Source organism: Macrobrachium rosenbergii, chromosome 19 (assembly GCF_040412425.1).
Source record: "Macrobrachium rosenbergii isolate ZJJX-2024 chromosome 19, ASM4041242v1, whole genome shotgun sequence".
In the NCBI taxonomy this organism is placed as follows: domain Eukaryota; kingdom Metazoa; phylum Arthropoda; class Malacostraca; order Decapoda; family Palaemonidae; genus Macrobrachium; species Macrobrachium rosenbergii.
Window position 1 is genome coordinate 35,395,182 of NC_089759.1, and position 27,276 is coordinate 35,422,457.

The following is a 27,276-nucleotide window of genomic DNA, read 5'->3' on the forward strand; positions in this document are numbered from 1 at the left end:
AATAATAGCGATAAAACGACAATTACTACCTCAGTTTTTTGTGTTTCCACAGCTGCTTGAGAAGGATAAACGTCACGTGGCAAAAGTACGAGACCTAGAACAGGAGATTACAAGGATTACGAAGGCAAGAGACGAAGCTAATCGTAAGGTAAGTCCTGACTGAAAGAGAATGAGCATGTTGTTGGTAACTGTCAGAAAAGTGGTTATACTGTACTGCAGGAGTTACGAAGTTCTTTACGTATATTTTTATAGTCCCACGCAGACAGGACTCGTCTTAAACCGAAAGAATATTCATGGTAAGTGCATCTGCCAGGGCCATGATTCAGACCATTCAGTTCCTCTTGTGTATAGGGTCTCCCCTAAGGCATCGTGAGTTCGACGATAAATAATATTTATGGTTTAATTTTATGTGACTGTCTACGCGTCACCTCCGAGGGTGCTAGGTCTAAACATGGCGGAGGCTCAGTGGGACGCCTTGTTTAGTACTAGTCTTAATATTTATCTTTTAGTAAATATTAAGACTTTATGGCAATATGCATGCTAAAAGGCAAGACGTGTGTATCCAAATCAAGGTTAAAAATGTGAGGTTTAATAATATACGGCAGCGTTTGCGTGGTGTATGACGTCATCATCAGTAAGATAGAAGTGCTGTCGGAGGTTTTAATTATGATCGGCTCTTTGTGTTTCACCTGAATCTGTATAACATTTTCTTTTCATTATTAAGTATTTTGTCTCTTCTGGAGATTATTTTGCCTTAATCTGGAGATTATTTTTTTTGAAAAATAATCTCCATTTCTGTAGTGATTACGTTTTCACAAAATAATTCTTTGTATTAAACTATTTCCTTTTCATTTCAACATTCCTCATATTATTCAAGGAAGGAATTGAGGTAAGTTTACAATAATGACTGATTTTGTTTATGGCTAATTGTTGAAAGTAGGTCATATCAGCACAAAAACTTAAAATCATTTAGGAAATGTAGAAAAATATTGTATCCAATAGACATGTTATAGTGAAAGCGAAGGAAGAGGTTGTGAAATAAGTGGTTGTTGTGTTATAGAGTATAGACAAGGATTTAAAAAAAAACGAGTAAAAAATGCGCCGAAGTTTCTTCAGAGCAATCGAGTTTTCTGCACAGCGTATAATCAACGCCACCGAAAATAGATCTATCGTTCGGTGGTCTCGGTATAATGCCGTATGAACCGCGGCCCATGAATCTTTAACCACGGTCCGGTGGTGGCATGTTCATATCGTTGCCAGATGCACGATTTGGGTTACTTTAACCTTAAATTAAATAAAAACTACTGGGGCTAGAGGGCTGCAATTTGGTATGCTTGATGATTGGACGGCGGATGATCAACATACCAATTTGCAGCCCTCTGGCCTTAGTAGTTTTTAAGATCTGATGGCGGACGGACAGACAAAGCCGGCAAAATAGTTTTCTTTTACAGAAAACTACAAAAACGAAAGTGTATATTTATTTTAAGATTAAAGGAAAACTGCAATCTGAAAAACAAGACCAACTAATGCTATAATCTTACAAGCCTTGTTTCATTTATATTGAAAACCAAAATACAAAATATAGATAAGAAAAATATTTCCGGGCTTTCTAAGCCACGGGGTTCCTCATTATGAGTATGGCAAACAAGAATGATTAATTTAGCTGGCAAGGACCCTCTTCTAGAACATTGCATTGCAATACTTATAATGATCAGAGGCACATCAAAATGATGTGCACGCATTATAAATTTTTCATACCGTTGATTAAAGCCGAAGGTGTCAGTCGTTCATGTTATTCAAAACAGCTGAAGTTTTTTGCCCTCCAGTATTTATAAGGGATAGAGACTCGCCGAAGTCTTGTGCACACGTTATAGCTTTCATCACGGTGATTAAGTTCTTCATTGGATGGGTAGGTAGAGCTCTCGGCTAGCACGCTGTTGGCACAGCGTTCGACTGACTCTCCGACCGGCCAATGAAGAAGTAGAGGAATTTATTTCTGGTGACAGAAATTCATTTCTCGGCATAATGTGGTTCGGATTTCACAATAAGCTGTAGGTCCCGTTGCTAGGTAACCAACTGGTTCTTCTTAGCCACGTAAAATAAATCTAATCCTTCGGGCCAGCCCTAAGAGAGCTGATAATCAGCACAGTGGTCTGGTTAAACTAAGATGTACTCAACTTAATCACGGTGATTAAAGTTGAAGACTGCAGCCATTTATGTTACGTCATTCAAAACAGGTAAAGTCTTTTCATCCAGACATATTCAGAGTATATCTGATTCAAGCACAACGAGACTTTAGCAAACCACTCAAATGACAACTCACCCTCATCGTTTGTTTGTGTCAGTTGCTGCAGAAAATTCGCTTACCGAAATTCTCCTCTTGTGCGTGTTGCCTGGTGATGGGAAATTTTTTAAAAACATCTTTTCTTATTGCAGAAACAATGGGAATAAATGTGTTAGGCGTTTACGTTTGGAGAAGTTTCTGCATAGATATAAAATTCCACCTTTCTTTTAAACCATTGAATGAGAATACAAAACTATGGAGACATAGTTAACCCGGTTGCCTCGAAGACCGACCCAGCAATGAAAACACAAGTGTCTCTCAATGTTTACGTATGAAAAGATACGTCCAGCATTTATGAAGGTTTATGACGGGCTTCAGTTCGCGATCTTTTGTATACTGAATGGGCTGTGTCCGAGCGTGGTTTCCGACTTTCTGTGTTATTTTTCTCGAGTCCCATGGCTCCAGGGAAACAGTTGGAAAGGGATATTGTTGTGTCTATCATAACCCTTTACAAAGAGGGCCTAAGATCTGGGCTCGTAGCCGAGAAGCTTAAATTAAAGCAAAGAGTTGTTCAGAAGAGGTTGGCAAGATATCGTGCAAATGGCGAGTCGAACATTCCAACACCTCTTCCGAGAAGTGGGCGTCCCGGGGAAAATTTCTGAGCGAGTTTCTGGCAAAATAAAACGTGCACTGGGAAACCCAAGGCCAACAGAATAACCAGCCCTCTCTTACGGCCTCGCAAAGTAAGAGAAGAGTTTCCAGAAGATCTGCAGCAAGGTGGAAGAAGAATAGAAGAATAAAGTGATATCGTGAGAGAACGAGTTTTGTGTTTTCCCGCGCAGTGACGTCACTTGGAACCCAGCCGAGTAAGTGGCAAGAGATTCATGGAATTCGCCGATCTTTTTATCTTTAACATTTCAATCAGTTGATAAGAGACAACAAAGATGGTGGTATACGCTGTGTTTGGTTGCAATAATCGTGATCGCCATCGCCAAAAAAAAGGCATTTCATTTTAAGGATTTCCAAAGGATCCATCTCTTTGCAAAACGGGGGTTAATCTGTGCAAAAGGAAAGACGATTTCAACGTGAAGAATGCAAGAATATGCTCCAATCATTTTGTCTCTGGTGGTTTTGGAGAAAGCCTTAGACATATACTTTTAGATTATCACCCAAAAAATGCACGCACACTGAAAGATACTGCTGTGCCTACGTAACACATGTATACTAAGGATGTAACTCCAGGTAAATATTGTTTATTTGCTATATCAATAGAAGAGTATTTTAGTTGGCTTAGCCTATTTTGGAATTGAAATTATGTAAGAGAGAGAGAGAGAGAGAGAGAGAGAGAGAGAGAGAGAGAGAGAGAGAGAGACCCAATACAATATTTCTCAAATGAAAATGGTTTGGTGCATTATCAGCTGACTTTGAATACAAAAAGTTTGATTAATCTATTTATAAGGCATGTTTATAAAGCTTACAATTCAGATCTTTGTATGCCTTCTTTTTGTGTAATTATTTTATTTTATAAGCCTATATCTATGCAACACTTTTGCTTGATGATTGATGTAATTTTCATGAAAGTGATTTTGCTTAAGCCTAGTATCAACTCTCTCATATTGTTTGTTAACTCTTTGTTGCTATTAGGCCCATTGCTCCAAACTAAAATACCAAGGCTTACAGCATATAGGCCCATAGGTCTGTCCTAGATTTTTTAATGGGACAAGGAAAATTTACGACATGATTCTCTCTCTCTCTCTCTCTCTCTCTCTCTCTCTCTCTCTCTCTCTTTGTATTTTTGTCAATTCGTGGGTTAATAGTACAGTCACTTAAGCTAGATTCCTCCTCCTGAAGAGCTCGCCTAGGAGGCCTCCCTGAACTTGGCTGCTAAAGAAAGTTTTTTTTTTTGTAGACAATTATAGGAGCCCTTTTAGGGGAGTCCTTCAGGCAGATATATCTAGCTAAAGTGAATTATAGGCATTAATATTTAGCAATACCTTTGCGTAATTTTCTGAAGGAAGAGAAAAAAAAAAATTTCACACCGCTGATGAGTTTATTCAGCACCTTAGCATTTATGTAATATTTTACTACTGATTAGGCTATATGACAATATATTTTCTTATGTAATGGGAAATATCATTTTATCATATTATAACTACTTAATAATGAACTAATTGAACTATAAAACAGTGCGTGAGTAGTTCTGGGTTCCGTTTGACGTCATTGACTCGTCTCGAGCTGCGCGTGATTCCACCTGTTCTTCTCCCACCTTCTTTTGCAGTATGTCTCTGTGTGAGGTGCATAAGCGATCATTTGGCAAAGGATTTAAAGTATCACAGCTTTCGTGCCAAGGCTAAGCCAATACTGAGTGCTCGAAACATTATAGATAGGAAGGCATTTTCACAGAAATACGAGGATCGGGGCTTGGAGAAGTGGCGTAGAGTTTTGTGGAGTGATGAGGCAACATTTACAGTGTCTTGTGGGAGTAGGGTGGGGAGGGTGAGGAGACGCCGGGGGTCTGACCCTCATGAGCCCAAGTACTGTGTCGAGTCAGCAAAATTCCCTGCTACTTTAATGGCTTTGGGGTTCTTTCTCGTACTATGGCCTCGACAGTTTAGTATTTTTAGAGAAGAATGTTACTATGAATGGTAACATTTACTATACCATGTTATATGAGCACTTGCCAGATAGCACGAACTTTTCGCTTCTAGTAGTGTAGTGGGTACTTTGCCAAACTGTGTGTGACGGCACGCATAAATATTTATCATCCGCTCCCCCCCCCAAGGTTGTGAGTCTTGAGGGATCCCTTGCAGAATCTATGGAGTCCACAGAAGCCACGAAGTCCTTGGAGAAGATGTGGGAAACACAATTGGCCAGCATTCAACAGGAGGTGTCACGTCTTTTGTGTGAGACAACTCAGCTGAAGGAGTGCAACCTTGCTCTTCACAGCCAAGTAAGTCATTTTCTTTTGAGTGGTGGTGGTATCTTCTGGAGTTATCTGCTGAACATCTTTTCCTTTTGTTATCTTGGAAATCTATACTAGAGCAAAGGACAGGAAGATTATGACTCTAAGTTTTGAGGTTTTGGGCGTGCTTGGATGTGGTGGAGAAGGGACGTGTGATAGGTTATCAGTGTAAATGTTTTAGCAGGCAGTGAGACATGGATGATGAGGCAGTGTACGTTTCCGTTCTTCCTTTACTGGGTAATGAATGAAGATCACGTTACTGGTTATAAATGTAATTAATTAAAAAAAATTCCTGTTCTTACAACACGTTATCTTTTCCTATCTATTGTTTTGCTTTGAGTGCCTTATAGTTTCTTCCATTTAAGATTTTTCATGTTTCATGATTTGCTGTGAATAAAATGAACAACCTTCGTTCAGCTTTGTTAAACTTTGTATCTATTCTGTAAATTATTCTTTATAAGATCTGCCTTAGATCCGAAAACATCAGGCCGTAACTTGCAGATACCGGAGTCACGCCCCGTTGGATCAGTGGGTAGTGGAAAGTCTAATATTCCCTCCAGAAGCAGGCAGAAGATGTTATTTTTTGAAACACAAAGAACTATTTCTAAGCCTCGTTTTTCAGCTTTTGCTTTTAGCAGTCAAAAATATTTCTGATGCTTTATTATGATTCTTGAATTGCTAGCACTAAAATATACTACTTTTTTCCCAGTTATCATCTAGTCAAAGGGATGGCGATCACCTTCGCAGTGAAATACAGTCCAAAGACTCTCAAGTAGAAGAACTCCAGAACGCCAGAGATTTGTTGGCCAATGACGCTCAGGTACACATCTCTCATTTTTTCTCGCTGTTGCAGAAGTAATGCAGGAAATATAGCCTATTAAATCTGGAGGCATATGTAGCTCCAGTACTGCAATGAAACAGAAGTAATATTTTTTCCTAAACCATGAGATTTTACTTACTATAATTATTATTTGCAAACTAGTTCATCAAAATGTTATAGATGTAACTTTACAGAGAAATTTAGTTTGTTTGATTAATTTCCTTTCCTCACTGTTCTTGCATTTTCTTCAGTTATAATACACGATTGTTACTGAGGATATAGTTTTGTCCACCATTATAATATGTTTTTGTCCAGGTGGTTGTGGCAGCTGTGAAACAGTGGCTCCACGAACAAAAAACAGCCAATTCAAAGCTCGCTGGCAAACTGCATCAGCAAAATAAGCACATTCTTCATCTGAACACAGAAAAGCAGTAAGTACCTGAAGTGCAGTTTCAAGTATGCTAAAGAGAAAACTGAAGCAGTCCTAGTGTGGTAGTAAAGTGAATGTTAGTTGATTCCTTCACTATAAAGACTTTTTAGGAAAATTATGTGCAAATAAATTTTAATGGGATATCTGTGATTAGGTATCATTTCTTTATTGAGTAAACATCTCTTGAGGAGACTCTCATGTATCCTATGTATTATTTCAGATTTCTGGCTGAACGTAATACCAGCTTACAGAGGATCAACCACGAACTTTCATTGCAACTGCACGACCTCCGAACCCGTCTGGGACTGCCACTCATCACTTCACCTGAAGTAGGTCGTCTAATCTCCCTCTCTCTCTCTCTCTCTCCCTCCCTTTCAATATATTACATATCTATATCAATTAAAGGAATTTGAAATTGTTTTTTAAGGGATTGGTTCGTTCAAAGTCTCACTAATGACAAATTCCATTCAAAACTAGGCCTTTCATACACAATGCCCTTGACGCATTTGTCTGGTTAAACTACCTGATAACGAAATAGAATTAAGAGCTCCAATTTTCATCCCCAGAAGATGAACAGCAAGACTACGGGGCTGTTATCCCCGCGCTTGTTGTCTCCATTGGGCGGAGTCGGAGGCGGGGGTTCCTCCAGAGTCGTTTCCACTTCCCCACCATTAGACGCAGTCTTGGGACCATCCTCAGAGAGCATCTTCGGCCACTCCGTTTTCAGCGACAAATTCGAAGATGGCTTCAGCGTGAGTTGCGTTCTGTTGCTGTGTTCAGAGCGTTTTTAGTTACGGTCTTGGACCCCCCTTTTTTTTATTGCAATCGGAAGCATTTTATGGCTTGTAGGCCTCAGTTGCCTTAATGCTGCGATCCAAGCTCTGGTCACACTGACTGGAAAGATTATGAGGTCATTTTGATCCTGTTGCTAAATTATCGATGGCCAAGCTTTTATTGTTTAATAATAATAATTCATAGAGCCACAGATTGCATGTTAGAAGAGCATTTATTAATTGGCAACTCACTCTCATGGTTAAATCTGTTACATTTTTGTTTGTAGGCCTAATTAAAATTATTTTCTGATTGCTTTGTTACTTTTTTGTTAATTATTTTTTTATGTGAGTTTGTTAATTTCTGCAGTCTTTATTTCCATTATTATAAGTTTTGTTTTCAGTAAATAATTTAGCCCATGTCGATTTTTTGCATATAAAAATAGTTTTTAAAGTCACATTCCACTTACTCTAACAAAGGGGCACTAACGAAATATATATTCATTTTTAAGTTTTTCTTTTCACATCCAACTGGAAATGTGTTGAAAAATTTTTGTGAGTCGTCTGCATAAAGCTCTTAATGACACAAGTATTGATTTTTCTAATAATGCTCTTGGTCTAAGTTAAATAAACAGATCAGTGATTATATGGTTGATAAGTATTCGAATGTTTAATAAGTAGCTTTTCCATGAAAAATAGATAATAGAATTGATTGAGGGTGTGTAGCATAAACTGTTCAGAGAAGCAATAATTTGCTTATGTATGCATTTATATTTAGGCTTGATGACAGGTGATCAGGAATATAGAGATTAGTGAACACTGGATATATACCCTTAATTCCCGTTCTAACTTCTGATGTAAATTAGAGAGAGCTCTTGAATCTAAAGCCTAAGTAGATGAAGGACTCTACATTAGTTATGTTTTGACAAGGCTCTTTTCTCACTCTAAATGAGATTTCACGTCAAAGAAGCTGTTGAGTTTTCACCCCTGTAAGACGATAGGCTAACCATACTAACAGACTAACTAAAGTGTGTGCGTGCGTGTGTTTGCCCCCAGACTTGCTCCTCCGAGGGTAGTAGTGGTGGTGGTTGTCACGTGCCTGGGCCTGACCTACCGGGGGCATTGCAGCTCGAACGGTTGGCACACCTTGCTGACTCACTCCTTTTAGCATCAAGGTAAATCAAACATTCCTCAACACAGTTGCTAAGCTCAAAGAAGGAGGGCTAATAAGAAGGGTTTTGCTTTGCAAAAGCTTCATTAGACTCAAGATGAAGTGTTTATTTCACTGTAAAGTTGTGGGTTTCTAGAAGACTGAATAACTTGCAATTGGCATAAAGCTTGGTATGTTTATTCATTTATTGGTTCAGACTTTTCCCAGACACTTTTTATTGCTTGCATGTGTTCTGGGGCTGATATTTCCAGTGTAGAAGAAAAAGTACTTCTTCATTTCATAAGTAAACATTCAGTTACACAATTCTGTTTTCACGTTATCTTTCATCATCACGCAGAAAGGTTGTATTGTGTTTTAGCTGGAACTGTGAAAAGTTTCATTTTTTATTTTTCTTGCACATCTTTTTATTTTGTCATTGTTATTCTCTGTTATTACTCTAGACCAATTTTACAATGTCGTATTATGAAATAGTATTAGAAGTAAGAAAATAATACAAATTCTAGGAAAGATGAAGTTCAACTTTTTGTGAAAGTGCATTTTGATGTCATTAGATGCAAACTAATTGTCAGAATAACATTTCAAGCCAAGAATAATTTCAGAGCAGTACTTATGTTGTGAACTATCCCTTTATACCAGGAAATCTTAATCTGAAAACAAACTAAACTAACAAATAATGTTGTGTAAGTTTGTTACCCTCCCGTAGACTAAAAAAAAAAGGAAATTGTTGAATGTATTACCTAATCCTTGAAAAAATGGCATCTGTAGTAGAGTTTCAAACCTACTAAAAAATAATTCATCTGCTATTTCCGAACTCCAGTATTTGGGTACGAATGTACTGCGAATTTAAAAGTTTTGCCATATTATTGATCTGTATGATAAGAATGATGGGAAATTATAACATAAAAAAATTTCAACTTAATAACGATATACCACTTAATAAAAATCACACTAGTGCTCCACGTATCATGTGTCATTTTTATTTACTTACATTTTTCTTCTTTTTAGTGTGAGATTGATTGTATACTGTTCCCGAGTAAGTAATGAAACCATGTACTGTACTGCACACAGGAATTAGTGAATGAGAACTGGGTAAAATTCAATCATAATAAGATTGCACCAAGACTTCAGTATTGAAAAGTTTAAGCGTCAAACTTTGTTCCGGTGGTGCAGACCTATGACTTTATAACACTTTAATCTCAGGTCTAGACAGAGAGACCAATATCTGAATCCCATGTTCAAGTTGTAGTAAGGTGAATCTGTCCCTATTGTCAACTTGGCACCATTCTTTTTCATCCTCATGTTCTTCTTCTTACCAGGCCTTTGCTAAATGAGCACTTGGGTTTGCCCATCTCAAGAGTCACCAATGGGTTGGGCGACCATTACACCTGCTGTAATTCTTCACTTCTTTGCTCTGCGTTCCTAATGGTTGAACCACTCTGTGGGGCTGTGGAAGAAGTGCTTTGATTAAAGCTTGTAGCTTTCCGGTCACCCATACACACAAAAAAGAACGTATTCCTTCAAAGAAGTTCAATAAGTAAATGGAAGGCAAGCGATTCCGAAATCTTTAGGAAAGATCCAGCCTATTGGTCTAGGCTGGTATTGGATATATGTGGGTTTGATGTTGGTCTAAGGCCAATTACAGACTTATTTCTCTTATACTCCTCGTACCTGAGTTCATAACTCAAGACAACATCAAGATTTGCATCTTTGAACCACTTAAGAATTAATGTTCTTTATTTCCGTGTCCAAGGTGGTTCCGTGGATTGGTACAATTTCAGCCTAGAGAAATACCAGAAATGTTTGAGACCTATATGTATGTCTTCTACCTCTAGGCTCACGAATATATAGCCGGTGCCTCTCAAGCCTTGAGTTTTGTCATAGCATGTACTGTATAGCCGACCCTGGCCCTCTTCAGTCCTAAGTTTGAGTGCACCTGCCTGAGAGTAGGCCTACACTGAAGCCCACTTGTCTTTGTTTATGTATTTTATGCTTGTATTTATTCAGATTTATCATTTCTTTGCTAGTTATCAATTTTATATTCAGTCCTCCTTCCATGTTCTTTTTTTTCACACATGGGCATTCTGTGGAAAATTAATAGCTTAGTTCTTTTACTTTCAGAGGAATGCATAACAGCATTTAACACAGTAAACTTGAGAAAACTCCAAAACGGGTCTCATTACTCTGGCATAAAGAAATCTATGACGATATATATATATATATATATATATATATATATATATATATATATATATATATATATATATATATATATATATATATATATATATATATATATATATATATATATATATATATATATATAATGTATGCTCTCACGAGTTTTCACTTTTTACAAAGTGTCTTTTCGTCTTAAGAAGTTGGAGAGACACATTGCAAAAACTGTTAATTTCTTTACCCGATGATAATAATAATAATAATAATAATAATAATAATAATAATAATAATAATAATAATAATAATAATAATAATAATAATAATAATAAAGCCCACATTCGTGTGGAAGTAACCACAACTGAAGCACATTGGAAGTTTCCCCCCCCTGACGAATTCTAACACTAAAAGGAACGCAGTTTTTAAACATAAGGTACATTAGCATGACTTATCGAAAGTTCTTAAAGACTGTCATGCAACGTGTACTTCACTTGCTTGTCGGGATTCTGGACGTTGCCTTCCTGTCTAGAAAATTACCTTCCTGCCTAGAAAATCACTGGTGGTTTTGACGAAACAATTGGCTTGTATATCAAAGTCTTCTGAACTGAGGAGTTTTCTAGTCACATTCAAAGGTTCATGTAATTATCCTATGATCTTTTTCTCCCTTTTATGTAGATTGTCTCCCATAAGTTGTATTCCAATAGGATTTTCTTTTGTTTACTAGCAGATTTTACGCTATATCAATTTGTTTTGATATTTTTCAGTTGATTATGTTTGTGTTTATCCCATTGCTCCTTAACGGATACGTTTGCCCTTATTTTCACCTAACACTTCTGTGAATCGCTGTGTGACTTCAGCTGAAGTAGTACATATCTATTTATCTATCCACGTGTATATATATATATATATATATATATATATATATATATATATATATATATATATATATATATATATATATATGTATATATATATATAATGTACATATGTAGATCTATATATATATTATATATATATATATATATATGTGTGTGTGTGTGTGTATATATATATATGAAGAAGGGAGAAGTTTCAGGTTTCGCGTTACCTAATCATGAAATTTTCCTTTTGATAAGGCAGTTTTTTTTCTTGTGCAGTAGTAACGAAGTTATTCAGTCACGTTCATGGTTCAAGACAGAAAATAAGATAATTTTTCATAAGCATTGAACTCTTATATAATAAGCCATTGGAAATATATACATATATATATATATATATATATATATATATATATATATATATATATATAACATAGGTTATGCACTGACAGTTATTCTTCCATACTTTCCGCTTTCAGGAGCATCACCAGAAGTTCAAGCATTTCACAAGGTCACCACTCCAACAGAATGACATCCGCAACATCTTTGGGTGACCTCACATCCCCAAGCGACCTGAGCTGTCACAGCTGGAGGTCGTCTCTTAGGAACACAAAGAGAACCTCCTCCTCCGTAGGAAACCTCTCACTTCTGAGTCCAGTTGACTACAAAGACAAGCCATGCAGTCCAGGCAACAAATTCAGCTATCGGTTCGGTGACCCAACAACCGCCTTCCCCTTCGGGACGAAGAGCAGCGCCAAAGGGAGTGATTTCATCTTAGCGCCTCCGGTCCGGGAGAGGAAGCTCTCCCTCCGGCTCTTCAACACTCACAGCATTGAGGAAGGGGAGGAGGAGGACGGAAGCTCAACTCTGCGGTCTGAAGACGGCCACCAGAGCACAGCTCCAACTCCGAATGAACAAACGCCTCCTAAGCAGTCACACTCGTCCGCCGCGGATCAGGAATTTCACTCGTTGCCGCCAGATATTGGTTCTGGAGAGGGCTCACGCGCACCTCAGTCCCCGAAGTCGGCCAAGACTCTGGAAATTGCCCGATGCCCTTCCTTGGGAGAGTCGTCTGCATAGCAAAGGAGAAAAGCGAAACATCGAGTTCCTAATTTTCTCTTTGTCATTAAAATCGTATATTCAGCTTTTTTTTTTATGGAGTGTCTGATAACTCTCTTTCCTGAACTGTACAGTCATTAAAATGGGAATATCATTGAATCTGTTCTGTGATAAGCTGGCATTTTTGATTGGGCACTTTTTAAGAACTCGAATTCCAGTGAATGTATATTTAAATGTACAGAATATTTATGAATCTGTAAAAATTATACATAATGTATTTTATTTATCGCTGAATACTGCTAAATAAGCAACATTTTCAAGTAGAGGTCACGGCACGAAGTATGGCAGACTTTCTGATGATACAAAAAAGCACGAAATGTATTTTTTAATATTAAAGGAATTTTTGTAAGTTAAAGATTTCTCAGAGGTGGTACATTCATCGTTATTTGCATGGATCTTCATCGTATGGGCACCACAGTTAAAATAATGTCTCCGCGTAGTATCCATTGTCCTGTCATTGATTTGATTTCGATGTTTCATGTCTCTGACACTGTTCATGCAAAAATTTTGAAATGTAGCTATCGGATTTGGGGAACAGGACCCACGATAACTTGAGCTTCCTGTAGCCTAACCTTGTATACCTGGTCAGTGCAACCTAGGTCAGGGTAGTTTAGGAAAGTTTAGGGTAGAATAGGAAGGATAGGTTAGGTTTGCATAGTATAGTACTGCAGTAGGTGTGGTAGAGGTGAAAGTTTGCAATAGTAGTCACGTTTAGAGTTTTGTTGCCTCATGTTGCTCACGTTTTGTAGTTTCGTATGTTTAGAAATTAGATACTCTGAGATATGAATAACTGTGATGCCTCACGTTGATACATAGCCTGGAGAATGCCCAAATAATTGTCAGTGTCAGCGTCAGTTTCAGTAGGTAGGGTAGTTTAGGTATTGTAGGTTAGAATAGAGTAGGATAGGTAGAGTAGTTAGATAGCTGATTAGTATTTTCTGACACATACAATTATTCGTGGCATTCTCTTGAGCCTAGTCAAAATCACTTACCAAATAGCAAATCTCAGCAACTGAAAATAATTTCCCCAAATTGATGGAAGTCTCTGGTTGTCATGAAAGCTGCCATCACTCTGGCTAGATACTTGATTATTACAAATGAAATACATTACTCTTCACGAAGTACAATTGTGTACATATTTACAAAACCAATATAGGCGAGGGACCATATACATGCTGGGCGTTTTGAGCAGGATGTTTCTAAATTGATATTAAAGTTTTGTGTAATTTCAGATTGAATTTTGAAAATGCCACTCATTATCCTGGCAAGTCTTGTTATCTTAAATTTTTCGTGTTTTTCAAGCAGATACCATCGTCATTATTGTGACGCTTCACTCTTATGACAAATGGGCAGATCCATACAAAGATTGGGGAAAGCTCTCGGTGGTATAACTTGAGGAGGGGAGTTGAGTAAAAATTGGTTATGGAAAAGCTCTCTTCAGTTTGTAAATAATCTACTGATCAATAGCGTGATGTGTTGAGTACTATATATTTTATGAGATGTCTCATGAGATGTCGATAACTAATCATGAAGTATTTAATTTGCAAATCATATGTAGAAATCTGCTTTTATCTGCGGACCAGGTACTTTATGTGCATTTGTAGCGTTATGTAGTGGGTTAAATTAATCACGTGTCCTTGTATTCCTCCCCTACCCTTTTACTGTAGGTAAACACTGTACAGTATATAAAAACGATGTACAAGTATATGTACACAGCTCGTGTATCAAATGTAATAAAATTGCACTGATGAACTTGTCTGCTAACCTTAAGCCCTGTCCACACTAGCGGGCAAACACTGTTCCCATAACCAGTTCCACTATACTGACCGACCGAGTATGGAGCCAGAACGATTCCAATGTCTGGTAACACTGCTTCAGAAGCCAGAGAAAATATAAACAACTGGAAGTGCCGGACGGGCATTCCCGCTGGACAGGCCATTAGCCCCAGCTGGAGTTTGAAAGTCTGTCTGATGTATCTGTAAGTATAACACTGCCGATGTCGTATTTTGGAGGAGCCTCTACGAGTGAAAGAGATCAGGGTTTAAATAATGTGAAAAGTTACCAGCTGCCTAGGAGAAGTCTTGTAGCCCAGTGGAGCTTCATCCTAGCAAGGGATTTTTACAGCCTATGCACCTTAATGGATGTAGCTGCAGTGCAAGATAATCTCATTCTGCCCTTTAATCCCGGAGAAATAGGAATTCTGGGCTGGAGGATAACTTGCGCCCATGAGAACTAGTAGGCTGAGACCCTCTTGAAAACACAGGACGGAGGGGAAACGGCCAAGTTTAAAGGTAACCATGGTACCTGTCTGCTGTCTTTACCAATCAAGAGATCTTTCGTAAAACAGAAAATAAGGAATTAACATGGGGGATGGCCCTGGGCATTTGTAAGAAGCCAAAACGAAACAGTAAATGGATCGAATGCATCTTTTCTGAAACTTATTCGTGTATCATAGGATTTCATTGGGGGTTCCAAAAATATCTTGATGTGTGTAAGAGTTTTAGTAGAAGTGAATAGACCACAAAAGCCCAAAGAGACAGAACTATTGTGTTAAGACAAAAATGAAATTTTACCAGATGGTGTTATATGTATATATTTAGTTCACCAAGAAGGATAGAGGGAAAAATTGGACTTGTGAGAATACGTCTCACATACCACTCTTTACAAGTGATGACCCAGTCCTATTTACAGAGAGGCGGGTCGAACGATTTGTTAATCTAAAGAGAAGAAAAAAAGTTCTCATTCTTTCAGTTAATGTACGAAGGACTAATCCTACTGATTCTTGAGTTCGTGACTTCAACAAAACATCTGCAGGATTGTGAGGCCTTGTGCATATTAAGAGGCCAAAAGAGAAATGCCCATAGCGATGTTTCATGAGCAAACTTACGACAAAGTTGAAGTAAATCTCAAGTGGACGTAAGAGTTGAGGTAAGTCGTCTTCCAAATGAAAAGATTTTGACTGAACTTGGCCAACAAGAATGTTATATGAAAATACCCGCAGTTCTAGAGTTAATATTTTAAAATGTTTAATTTAAAGAAGCTCTTGAGGTGTCCAAGTCGAATTCCCAGCTTCCAAGAGGCAAACATAGTGAGACCTATAAAGTTCTTCTTTAAAGACAGGCTGTTTATTATTACTCAAGCGTAAAAGGGTGAATTCAGCATTTGGATTCCCAACATGACTTTGAAAGTTGTAGGGTCACAAGATTGTTAGGAAGAAATTTGGCCCTAAACTTAGTCTTATTTTAATTTCATTCAGAAATGTTATTAAGATCTGCAGTGATGGCATTACAAAAGATTAAGCAATACTAAAAAAAAGCCACAAGTATTTTATTGTCGATTCGCAGAAAGGAATAAAGAAAACATATTATCTCTATGAAGGTGTATTTTGATATCCATTAATAGATACAGACTACACTTTTAAAGGGAGATTTTTTTTTTCTTTTTAGCCGTCCTTTACTTGATATAGATATAATTTAAAGTACTTTGATATAACATTTAAAACATTAATCATATCATATTCATTCACAATGCATAAAGTAGAAAACTTGATGTACATTTATGATTAAATACCTCTGTGAACAGCTTTACAATGAATATATTTGAAATGTAAATATGTCCATCATTTATCTACGCTTCCGCTAAAGCTATAATCATCACCACTTCAGTATTGTTATTCACAGCCCGAACAGTGACTTTCACTGAAGTTAGTCTTTGACATTCCGTGTGCTAATTTTTGGCTTAATGTTTCGTGCTAATCCTAAAGTCTGCCTTTCGATTGCTAAACTCATTTTACACGCATGCACGCACTCACACGCACAAACACACTCACGCACAACTTTCTGATTCTTAAACAAATGAACTCAGGCTTTCTCATCGTATTCCTTCTTTAAGGAAATGCATTATTTTAGTTTCTTTCTTTTATATATATATATAATTTTCCAAAGTAGTCCTGCGGAATAGTAGGACTATTATAATTACCTCCAATTACAGCGAAGGTTTCCGTTACAGCAACAGTCATTATGTAGTTGATATTATCTTGCATTTTTGCACCAACAGGCGTTAAATTTCATGTGTCGAAGGTGTGACCACCGAGGGTTTCGACCCTGCAGAGACCTCTTCTTGTGTCGAACTTCCTTTTGTAGAGAAAGAAATTCAGATTTGACTGAGATGAGTTCATCACTCCTTCGACTACGTACTCATGAGTTAAGTTTTCAGCCGAAGTATCAGAGTAATTTTGCTTTACAGGTCCCGTTGTTAGGTAACCAGTTGGTTCTTAGCCACGTAAAATAAATCTAATCCTTCGGGACAGCCTTAGGAGAGCTGTTAATCAGCTCAGCGGTCTGGTTAAACTAAGGTATACTTTTTTTTTTCTTGTTGGTAACATGAAATATTTGTTGATATAAGTCGCTCTACTAAAACTTTACGAATTTGTAAACCAGAATTGAATAAGAAATGAATATTCAGTATTGATTCTAACTATATCTTTCACGAGAATGTCTCTCGTGCAAACAACTGAATTTTTACTGCATGTGCAAGCACGCTTTACCTTCGTAAAATGGTGGCTGTACAATATCGTAAAATGGTGGCTGTACAATAAACAGTTTCACGTCGTTTTACACTTCGAAGGTGAACTGTGTTGTCTCTTTGGAATCATAGAACTGTGAATAGTAGTTATCGGGTTGCTACAACTACTTCGCTGTTGCACTCGCGTGACATTAAGCCTGAAAATGTTAAACTCGTTTGGGGTAACATTTATTATAAAAATCGAGACATGAAAACTATTGTTCCTTGTGGAAACCTATTACTACCGTAATTGCTATGTACAAATATGTGCCATCATGAATTCTGATTGTTATCCTAAAAGATCAATACTTCACAGCAGTTCTCGTATTGTGTTATCACTTAAACCATAATAAATTTGATAAAGTTCTAATAAGAAAAGTTTTCGCAAATTACGGCACTGGGGGGTGTAGGAATGGAGCCTCCCTGGGAAGCCCGAAGGGTCCTGCCGTGGACAGGGTGTTTCTGTAATGCCCTCCTCGGTTTTGCAAGAAGCAAGCTAAGTAATGTAAATTGACGTGGTCCCACTCCATGCTGGAAGGGATGGTATGAGGTCTAAGGGGTGCAAGGGGACGAGGACGCAGCGGGTGCTGGGGCTGTGGGATTGGAATCAACCCTGGTGGAGTCTGCATCCTTAGGTCAGCGTTGTTCATCAGCACGCTGCGGTAGCATTGCTGCTGGAGGTCTTCCGGGACGAAACCAACGCGAGGCTCGACTGGGATGTTGCCCCAGAACATTGGGTTGTACTGGAAGTGCAAATTTTCATCCGTCCTGGTCTTCTTCAGTGGAGTTGGTGGAAGGCGGCCAGCGTCCATCATAGGGACCAAGCCCTTGAATGGTGACATGTGCGAGCTACCAAAGTCCACAGCACTGATAGTATCGTGAAAGCTAATTCCTTCCATTGGAACCGGTGGTTCTAACCTTCCTGTCAAGGTCTGGTGACCCCTCATGAAGTCCAAGTGCCCAAATAAGTTTTCTTCTCTGGTGTGAACTTTGGGACTCCATTTAAGACTCTCGTCCCTCTCCCTCTTGAGGTTTTTCCAAGCATGTTCACCTTCCATCACGGGGATGTCTTTGACGCTTATGCACGCAGGGACTGGGTTTGGTGGGATTAGAGGTTCGCTTGTTCTAGAAGTGGCAGTAGGCACAGGTACAGTGGGTGGAGGTGCTGAAGGCCTGGGACTGTACCTTGGTGAGGAGCATTCTGGAAGCAGTTCCTGCAAAAGAAGAAATATAGTTAATTTTCATGCGTGTGTGATTTTGGTACTAAAGATATATATGTTTAGTATTGCCAGGCCTTCAAAACTTACCTGTATGTTTTTGTTTACTATAAAATTGCATATAGTTGTATTTCAGAGATGATATTTGAAAAAAAATTCTTTCAATATTCAAATCATATTACTATGGTTCAAAAGAATGTCTAGCTTGAGAATTAATCGAATTCCATCTACATTCAGTGTTCCAACTGCTGACTACATTTAATCCTCATAGCTTTGCTCATGCTAACTCTTGCTGAAATTTCATTTTTATTTGCTCCCTTTCAGTTACTATAAGTGCAACCTCCCGTTGTATCCAAACTGCTTCATGTACAGTTATCATGTTACAGTGATGATGGAGCTTTCGAATTATTCCGTCTAACTTTGTGGACATTGTTTCGGAAGCCTAATTGTAGTTCATTTTCCTCATGATGACCGTAGAGCGACTTCTTACTTTGCTTTCTCTTTGCCTGCATTATTGGCATTTGATTTTTTCGTAAGCCTCCATCCTGTTTTGTTTTAATTGTATTCGAGGTCGTTATCTATATATCTACTTGAATTATGCACCTCTACACAGGCATCAGTTTGTATGTACATACAAATTTTACACGATGCCTCTGAGCTAAATATCTGCTTAGCAGGGACGGCAGCTGGAGTAGAAAGCTGCTCTGTTTTGGGATCAGAGCATCAGGTATGAGAGTATGCATTCAGTATGGTGCAGCTGAACGTAAGAGAAAGAAGACTTAACGAAGAGTGTCACTGTAAATAACATTTATATACAGATGTTTGAACGTTACTGTCATTGCCTTGTGAAAGAATAATCTCAAAAATAACGTCACATCTGTCATGTATGTAAAATAACAAATCGAATTCTGGCAGAAACCCCTTAGCATAAAAAAAATTTGTTCTTGCCGCCATTGCTGGGCTCTGCATACCATCGTAAGCACAACAACCAGACGTCGTAAGTGCCCAGGAACTCCAAACTTCTTGGGGGGAAGACTCACGTAACCTGTACGTCCTCAAGCATGTTACCCTTGAGAGTAAAACGTGAATGCTTCCAACTCACCAGTGGCGGCATTTCCGGGGTGACAGGAGACGAGGCGGTTATCTTGCTGCTGGAGCTTGTAGTCACAACTGGAGTTGGAGGGGTAACTGAGTTGGATGACATGACCTCGAGTTTAAGGGAGAGAGATGCAGAGGTAGAAGAAGAAGAGTCCGGGGAGGGCGAGGCTGAAGCCGAGGATGATGTAGCGTTTTGGTCGTCTGTAGCCTGAGTTTGCTTAAAGCTAAGGAATTCCAACTCTGCCGTGGCTTGGATTACATATTCCCAGGCTTCATTGTGCTGTTTGCTCGTCACTTGAGACCTGTTGTGTGAAAATAAAGACAATTTGAATTCATTATTCACTATTGTTCTCTTCATAAAATTTACATCGTAAACCTAAGATGTTTAGTTGAAGTATTAGGTCTGGGAAAATGAAAAGCTTAGATTGATGACCACCACTGATTACTTTTCACAAATTGTTGAGCGAATGGTAAACAGAGATTTGTAAGTAAATATTTTTCTAATACCTGGTTTTCATATAGTGACAATAGAATAAAAAATATAATGGTTGTAAGGGACTGCTTGGTTATAATTCGGCTACGCTGCAAGGTGTCGTCTGCATAACCAAAAATAAAAATCATAAATGACATCAGTTCAGTACATAGAAAGTAATGATTAGTTAATGAAAAAGATTTCACCATGCTAGTTGTATCTTATATTATCAGGAATATGTCTTCTAGTGTCAAATTAATGGACGCAGATCATGTAAGGTGTCATATTAGAAAAAAAAAAGTTAAAAGACTTGTTTGTTGGTCTTTTATGGCAACGATCATGTGTCGTAAGCATCAGCATCCGGCAGGAGTAACCATTTCAGGAAAAGCAATTGTATGACGTCATCATACAGTGACCAATCAGGACCTGAGATCACGACATCCAATGAGAGGAGGAGTATTTCCCGCTTAAGGAAAAGCACGCTCGCCAACTTTGTGCTTGTATGCCTGTGGACACTGCAGATCTCTATATCATTGAAAAGTGCGTGTAGCATGCACACGTATACGTGCTTTAGTACACAAATGTCTTATGTATGAAAAAATACACCGACTGTATTTATTTCATACATAAAAACGAACTAACCTTCTAACTCTCTGTTGGTGCCTCATGATGTCCCGTCGTTTTCTTGTCAGGTTGCAGAGTGCGCATGTGCAGCTCTGATAGGGACAGGCGTTCTTGTGCGCTCTCTTGCTCGTTATTTCGCCGTGGTTCCTGCACATGTCGCATTTCTGCTCGAGAATGATCGAGAACGTTTATAAAGGTTAAAATACTTTTAGTGAGACAGAAATGGAAAATAAATGTCAAAGTCTGAATAAAAAAAAAATTAGAAAAGAAACACGGATGTTTAGCTAGAAAAAATGCATCGTTTGTGAGACAGAATTTTTTTGCTAAAATGACGAAGGATAAACATTCATTAGGCTTATGATGGGCAAATACTTAAAGAATCTCTCATGGATTAACATTTTCTCTAAGCTGTAGAAAGGAGAAAACCATTCAAACGTGGTCATATTATTAAAAGCAAGCGATTGATTTTGTTTTTGCGAAACTAGGAACAGTCAGCATTTACCGAGCTTAAAATTACATAACATATAAGGAAGCATCTGGAAACATTGCAGTACTTTCTAAAATGATCAATTGTAGGCTAAACAAAAGAAAATTTTCTCTCGCAAGATCATTCATACATTCAACATATACTTGGAAATACTTCGCTCAGTAGACTTACAATCTGTACTTTCACTCTCTCGGTTCTTCGACCTCATTGGTGCCCATTACCTTATCACATCAGATGGTGGGTGAGGTTGCTAGCCCCATGACCAAGGATCATGAATGATATGAGAGTGAATTTTGACAACGTGCAATTACGTACACCAGCATAAGGGTATAATAAAAGAATTCCAAAGATAGAAATCATGGGAGGATTTCTGAATTTTTCGAAGGTTCCCAATTTCGAGTTGAGATTTCAGAAACCTTTTGATTCAATGCAGAAACCAGGACGAAATATTACGTAATATGGACCACAACCAGTAGAACTTTTAATAGTAATGTTTTTGGCACTTCAGCCCTACTACCGTCTTAAATCTTGTTTTTGCAAGTAATAACGCTTGTGACCGGGACAAGGCCGTCGTGCCAGGCATGCCTTCGGATTGTCACACGCATTTTTTGGCAACGCCCAAGGCCGAGTGGAACAGACGCTACTTAGTCGGTGGTCACCTGGAAATTTTATTTTGAGGAGCAAAACTCATATCAATCCCGCAATCCCAGTAGGAAGAAAGTGGTGGTTATTGCGTTAACTAATGATGGTAACGGTACATGCATTCCTATGTGTGTAGAGAAATGGGCGTGAACGTGAGCCGCATTTGAAACCGTGTAAGCTATAGTGTTAATGAAAAATACCGCATAATGTTAAGTACATACATCTGGTAGGAAAATGTGAGAATATGAAAATATGAAATTCACTATATATATATATATATATATATATATATATATATATATATATATATATATATATATATAATGTGTGTGTGTGTGTGTATTTGAATGTACTTGTGTGTGTATGTGATGGTAGAAAGTCACTCATCCAAGTAATATTGGTTATTTACGAACTGATTCATCATCCTTCTCTAATATCTTCAAGTCATTACTGTGAGAGTAATTATAAAACCACGAAAAGGAAAGTTTTATCTATCAACGAATGTATAGCAGTGTAGCCACCCCTTGTTTTGCATTTTTCTTCTCTTTATGCCTAACTTATTCCTTTATTTTTTTGGGCAACACTGCTTAGGGACGCATGGACGATACTCTCCCCACTTATCATGAATTTCTTCTGTACTTAAAGATGTATCCCCACTGAGGTAAGATTTGAAGTAATAGTGAAGTGTTAGTTCATCCGTAGAATAATAATTTGAATAAAGAGAAGTAGAATTATAACAACATGGCGGACAAAACTGTTCCTTATCGTAACCATAGGAATTTCCATTGCTGTTGACGATCTTGGACTAGACTATGCAGTGATTTAGGAAGGCCTAGCCTAGGCTATTCATGATATATGAACGATTATGCCTATTTTTGTAAAATAGTTTATTTTATATAAATTGTTTAAATCAATTATATAGGCGTTAGCCCGTACCTCCTTACGCCAATCTAACCTGACCTCAGTAGCCTAGCCTAAGATCGGATGTGTACGTAGGTTAGACTCAAAGATTTTGAAGAGACCTAACCTGGGCTATATTGTATTAAACAACCAATTAGCTCAACTTTACTTCGCTTTAATTTCACAAGGATTGCTTTTGCCTCTTGAATCTTTCAGGTAGCCTATCCCATTTTCACATATGCCCTCTGTGTCGAAGTGTATTGATGCATGGGGTGAAACTTCAAGCGAGGTACCCCAGTATTCCAACTATAATATTTTACTTCTGGTTTAAACCTGCTCACCATTTGATGTTTCACCATTTTTAGGAAGAGAATATTCAGTAACAGGCAACTTTAAATTTATTATTAATACTATTTTGTTTTTGAGGTCTCTGTATCCATCTGAAGCTTTTTTTATGATCAACTGTAATTTGTTTAAATATAAAACCTTAATAAGAAAAATTTTTGAGGGACCCAGTCCGGGAGGCAGTGATTGACGTCTGTAGGAAATTCCAATGGAATAAAGAAGACATGAAATAACAAAGGAATTTTCTTCATCCAGAACTGAGACGTGGATTCAAAATATCCCCCCACAATGGCAGCTGAATTTTAGGGGGTACGTCATCCCAAGTGTCGGATAAGGCAGGAAATTTTTGGTAATCATCACTCCCCCCCCACCCCCCGCCACCCCCACCCTCACCAAGTATCAGTACCAAATGCGTCCTAATGAAGGCGTCAGAATCTCCGATCCAGCTACCAGGAAATATGGTGTATGAAAATTCCTTAATCTACTTATAACTTATGTGATTAATATCACGGGAAAATCACCCGTGACATGTTTGTGTGTGCGTGTGTGAGTGTACTATGTATCTATTACAGAAAATATGCAATGCGTGAAATAATGCCTACAAATATATTGCAGTCTGGTAAACATGACTTCCTTTATTTTTCGTAATGGTGTCACACTGTTTATTTGTACAAAAAAGGAGTCTTTCTCGAATGCTTTCCATGGTTGGGATTATGTCAGAGGAAATAATTTTACAGTCAGATTGGAGAGAATCGTCACCGAAGGCATACATGGCGATAGTTTAGCCAGATAAAGACTTGCTGATGAACATGAAATCCTGTCTTGATTCTCAGCCATTTATAGATAAAACTGTTTGGTAGGTTGGCCTTTGACTCAAGGAGGAAAAGACAGGTTGTCTCCAATGTAAGGCTAATCCCTGCACGAGTGAGTAAGCACCGTGAGCAAAATAGTTCTGCACACGGAAAACGAAGGCAGTTGGGAGGGGAAAAAACTAATCTCATCCCTCATTTTGAAAACCAGAAGCCTATTAGAATGAAGGAAGGGGGTTAACGAGAGATAATCCAAAGGCTAGACGCCGCCATTCAGTAGCCGAAATTAATTGCAGGCGAAAGTAAAGAGGCGCACTTCATGACGTGATTAGCTCTACGGATGAAATGTTTGTCTCCGAATCGTGAGAAACTTCCCTTGAACAACTCTCCTCTCTTTTGTTTGGTTCTCGGGGAGAGGTGAATCAGTCTCATGAGAAAGCTTGAATTTGCCCTCGTGGTAGGTTTAATGTCAAGGGTGATTTACACCCTTTAAAGAGCTGCATTGTTTCTCTAACAGTGGGTTGCCAACATGATCTTGGCACGGCAGCGTAAATTCTTGCGGAAGGCATATTATAATTAGATTGGTCAGCCTTCGTTTGTGTGTATTTATAAATAGCATGGTGTACGGTATATACATATGCATACATATATAATATACAGTATATATATATATATATATATATATATATATATATATATATACATATATATATATATATATATATATATATATATATATATATATATATAAACCACAGCTTTTTCCCCTTTGTGGGAAAACAAAGCCAGAAAAGTATAGACTAACGAGTTTTCACCATCTCTGCAGGAGTGAAGCTGCTAGCCCCATGATCATTCTCTTGGCACCAGTAGAGGCAGCTATCCATATGCAGGTGTGTGCACTCGTGGGCAATAAGCGATCCACGGACCTAGCAGATGTAAGCCACAGTGTGCGCTTTGCCTGATTGCACCTTCCATCAGCATGAAGCATTTGCTCGTAACAGCGGTGGCCCCAGAAAGTAAACAGACCCACTGCCACATTCATTATTCAGCTGCACAGAAAACTTCCACAACAGTACCCCTTTCATTCATCGTCACAGAAGGCTCATGAGCACTGCACGGAACCCCCTTACATGTATTGCCTTACTGACATCTAACATTCACACCCACTCGCGCTTCTTGGGTATTAACGGCTTCAGTTTCAAATAATTCTTTCATTCCATCTCTCCAGCACTTTCTACTGTCAGGTCAGAGAACTTTACTACTGCTGTACCAGGTGACCGGAAGGGTATTATTTGGACACTGCTGGCCTAGGATATGCCAGTGCCTTTGGATTCTGGTGGACTGTATCCCAAGTAACTAGCAGAGGGTTCTGAACCCTTAGGTTGAAGCCATCAACAATCACATATGTAAAGATCACTCCTTATATTGAGGGTGGCTACGGTGGTGCCAGTAAAACAGTACTAGCAGGACAGTGCTACTCTACAAATGGAGTACAGATAAAACACACTCCAAGGTGTGGATCCCTTGGTAGGGGGGAAATACCCCACATGGTGGGTGAACCTCTTCCCAGAGGCTAACAGCAATTACAACACTATGTATGTATGTATGTATATATATATATATATATATATATATATATATATATATATATATATATATATATATATATATATATATATTGTGTGTGTGTATGTCTGTGTGAGTGGGATATATCACGGAGAAACCTAATTCAGTTGTCTAACAGAGTCTGTGCGTGAATTATCTAGAGCGGGAGGGTTGGAATTAGTTTTATAGAAATGAGTATGTCCTTACATGTATGCATCCAGATAGATAAACGTTGCTGTTGAATGTCAGTATTTATATTCTGAATATGTCATAAGGTTGTCAGCTTTGCTTATTTCCATCCTAAATGGATGACCGGAGTGTTGAGGTACAGGGCATGAATAGGAAAATAAATAATAGAACTTGACTCTTCACTGATGGGGCGCAGAGTGGAAAATGAGCTGTAGATTGAAAGAGATTGAGATTGTACGGATGCCAGTGGCTATAGAGCCCTTCAGAAGACGCGTCCTCTGCCTTTCCTTGGCCTAATGTTCAGATAAAAGCCATCCTGTTGTTCTGGGAAACTAGATTTGGGTCTCTTTACTTGTTCGCTTTTGCTCCTACTTATTAATGTCCTGCGTTGTATTGGAACTTTCGTTGTGTTTGAACTATTCTTACACAAGAGCAAAAGCCCTCTGTATTCTGTGTATGTCCGTGCTCTGCGCAATAGAATGTGAAAAGCATATGTTGCCTTGGTAATAAAGACTATTATGTCGAGTGTGCATTTGAGTGTAAAAATAAATCAAAAGTTCAGAGTATGCTAAATGGTTCTATATAATTAAATTGAAGGTATTCACTCTGGATGTGGATTTTTGTTTGATGTAAATATGGTTGACTTTGCCTATAATAATAATAATAATGCAGGGGTGCCCAAAAATTACCCGAATGGTAAGGCTGTAGCCTTGAGTGTTTTTTTGGGGGTCAAACGGACTTTTCCCCGAAACTGAGAAATATGCAGCCTATTGGCAAGCAGTTGATCATTGTGCATGGAAAATGGCCACATTTGCACAACTGAATACTACTGCAGGGGTGCTCAAAAATTACCCAAACGGTAAGGCTATAGCCTTGAGTGTTTTTTTTGGGGGGGTCAAACGGCCTTTTGCCTGAAACTGAGAAAAATGCAGCCTAATGGCAAGCAGTGATCACTATGCATGGAAAATGGCCAAATTTGCACAAGTGATTGCAATTCGGTCATATTGCAGGGGTGCCCAAAAATGGCCCGAATTGCAAGGCTATAGCCTAGAATGTTTTTTAGGGGTCAAACAGACTTTTCCCTGAAACAGAAAAATGCAGCCTAATGGCAAGCAATTGATCACTCTGCATGGAAAATGGCCAAATTTGCACAACTGAATGCAATTGTTGGGATGCCCCAAAATGACCCTTATGTTTTTTGGGGGTCAAACGGACTTTCCCTGAAACTAGAAAGGGAAGAAGATCTGTAGTGTAAACAAGGTGCGAGCCGACCTGCTTATTTTGGCCGATTTTTCGAACATAATGAAGGTTTCGGTTACAAAATTGGACTGAGATGTAAGTGAACATGCAGTGATTTAAGTGAAATAATTGTTTAATGCTTTTTTTTTTGTATTATAGTTAAAACCCAGGAGTGAAACAGGGTTTATAGTAGCTAGAAAAGTCGCGGCTGGTGTTTGACGACACTAGCGCCATCTATTGAGAGAAAAACATGTAATTAGAAAACGGATATGCAGGGAGAACTAATGTGAAAAAAGCCCGTTTGAAAATGGGCACTTATAAAACTTTTCGTAGTCATGACTCCATAGGTCTTTTATTTTCAACTTAAGCGTCAGTTGAATTAACTAGAAAAGTCCTATTTGATATACTGAAAATAGAAAGTAGGAAGATTGTTGGGGTTCAGAACCAAACTAAAGAGAAAGTAGTAGTGAAATTTCTTGAAAACGAAAACCTTTCTGAATG

The 27,276-nt window shown here is 38.3% G+C and overlaps 2 protein-coding genes and 1 long non-coding RNA gene across 53 annotated transcripts in view; 2 read left to right on the forward strand and 1 right to left on the reverse strand.

Annotated features, from left to right (window-relative positions):
- LOC136848823 (uncharacterized) overlaps nt 1-14,337 on the forward strand; it is a 141,698-nt gene extending 127,361 nt beyond the window's left edge. For 43 of the 50 annotated variants that reach the window (XM_067121507.1, XM_067121510.1, XM_067121509.1 and 40 more), the window contains 8 exons: nt 53-148; nt 5,067-5,234; nt 5,956-6,066; nt 6,382-6,497; nt 6,717-6,825; nt 7,063-7,248; nt 8,323-8,441; nt 11,946-14,337. In XM_067121507.1, the coding sequence (XP_066977608.1) occupies nt 53-148; nt 5,067-5,234; nt 5,956-6,066; nt 6,382-6,497; nt 6,717-6,825; nt 7,063-7,248; nt 8,323-8,441; nt 11,946-12,546 (1,506 nt within the window). In that variant the 3' untranslated portion in view covers nt 12,547-14,337. The remainder of the gene's footprint in view (nt 1-52; nt 149-5,066; nt 5,235-5,955; nt 6,067-6,381; nt 6,498-6,716; nt 6,826-7,062; nt 7,249-8,322; nt 8,442-11,945) is intronic. The other 7 variants (XM_067121546.1, XM_067121550.1, XM_067121551.1 and 4 more) reach the window with 1 other exon arrangement.
- Nucleotides 14,338-15,958: 1,621 nt separating this feature from the next.
- Nucleotides 15,959-27,276, reverse strand: part of LOC136848827 (uncharacterized) — a 318,864-nt gene continuing 307,546 nt past the window's right edge. For both annotated transcript variants that reach the window (XM_067121566.1, XM_067121567.1), the window contains exons 4-6: nt 20,578-20,723; nt 19,468-19,765; nt 15,959-18,362 (exon numbers count right to left, since the gene is read on the reverse strand). In XM_067121566.1, the coding sequence (XP_066977667.1) occupies nt 17,538-18,362; nt 19,468-19,765; nt 20,578-20,723 (1,269 nt within the window). In that variant the 3' untranslated portion in view covers nt 15,959-17,537. The remainder of the gene's footprint in view (nt 18,363-19,467; nt 19,766-20,577; nt 20,724-27,276) is intronic.
- LOC136848830 (uncharacterized) overlaps nt 26,778-27,276 on the forward strand; it is a 63,517-nt gene continuing 63,018 nt past the window's right edge. Inside the window, exon 1 of the long non-coding RNA XR_010856151.1 lies at nt 26,778-26,871. This is a non-coding gene — a long non-coding RNA (uncharacterized lncRNA). The remainder of the gene's footprint in view (nt 26,872-27,276) is intronic.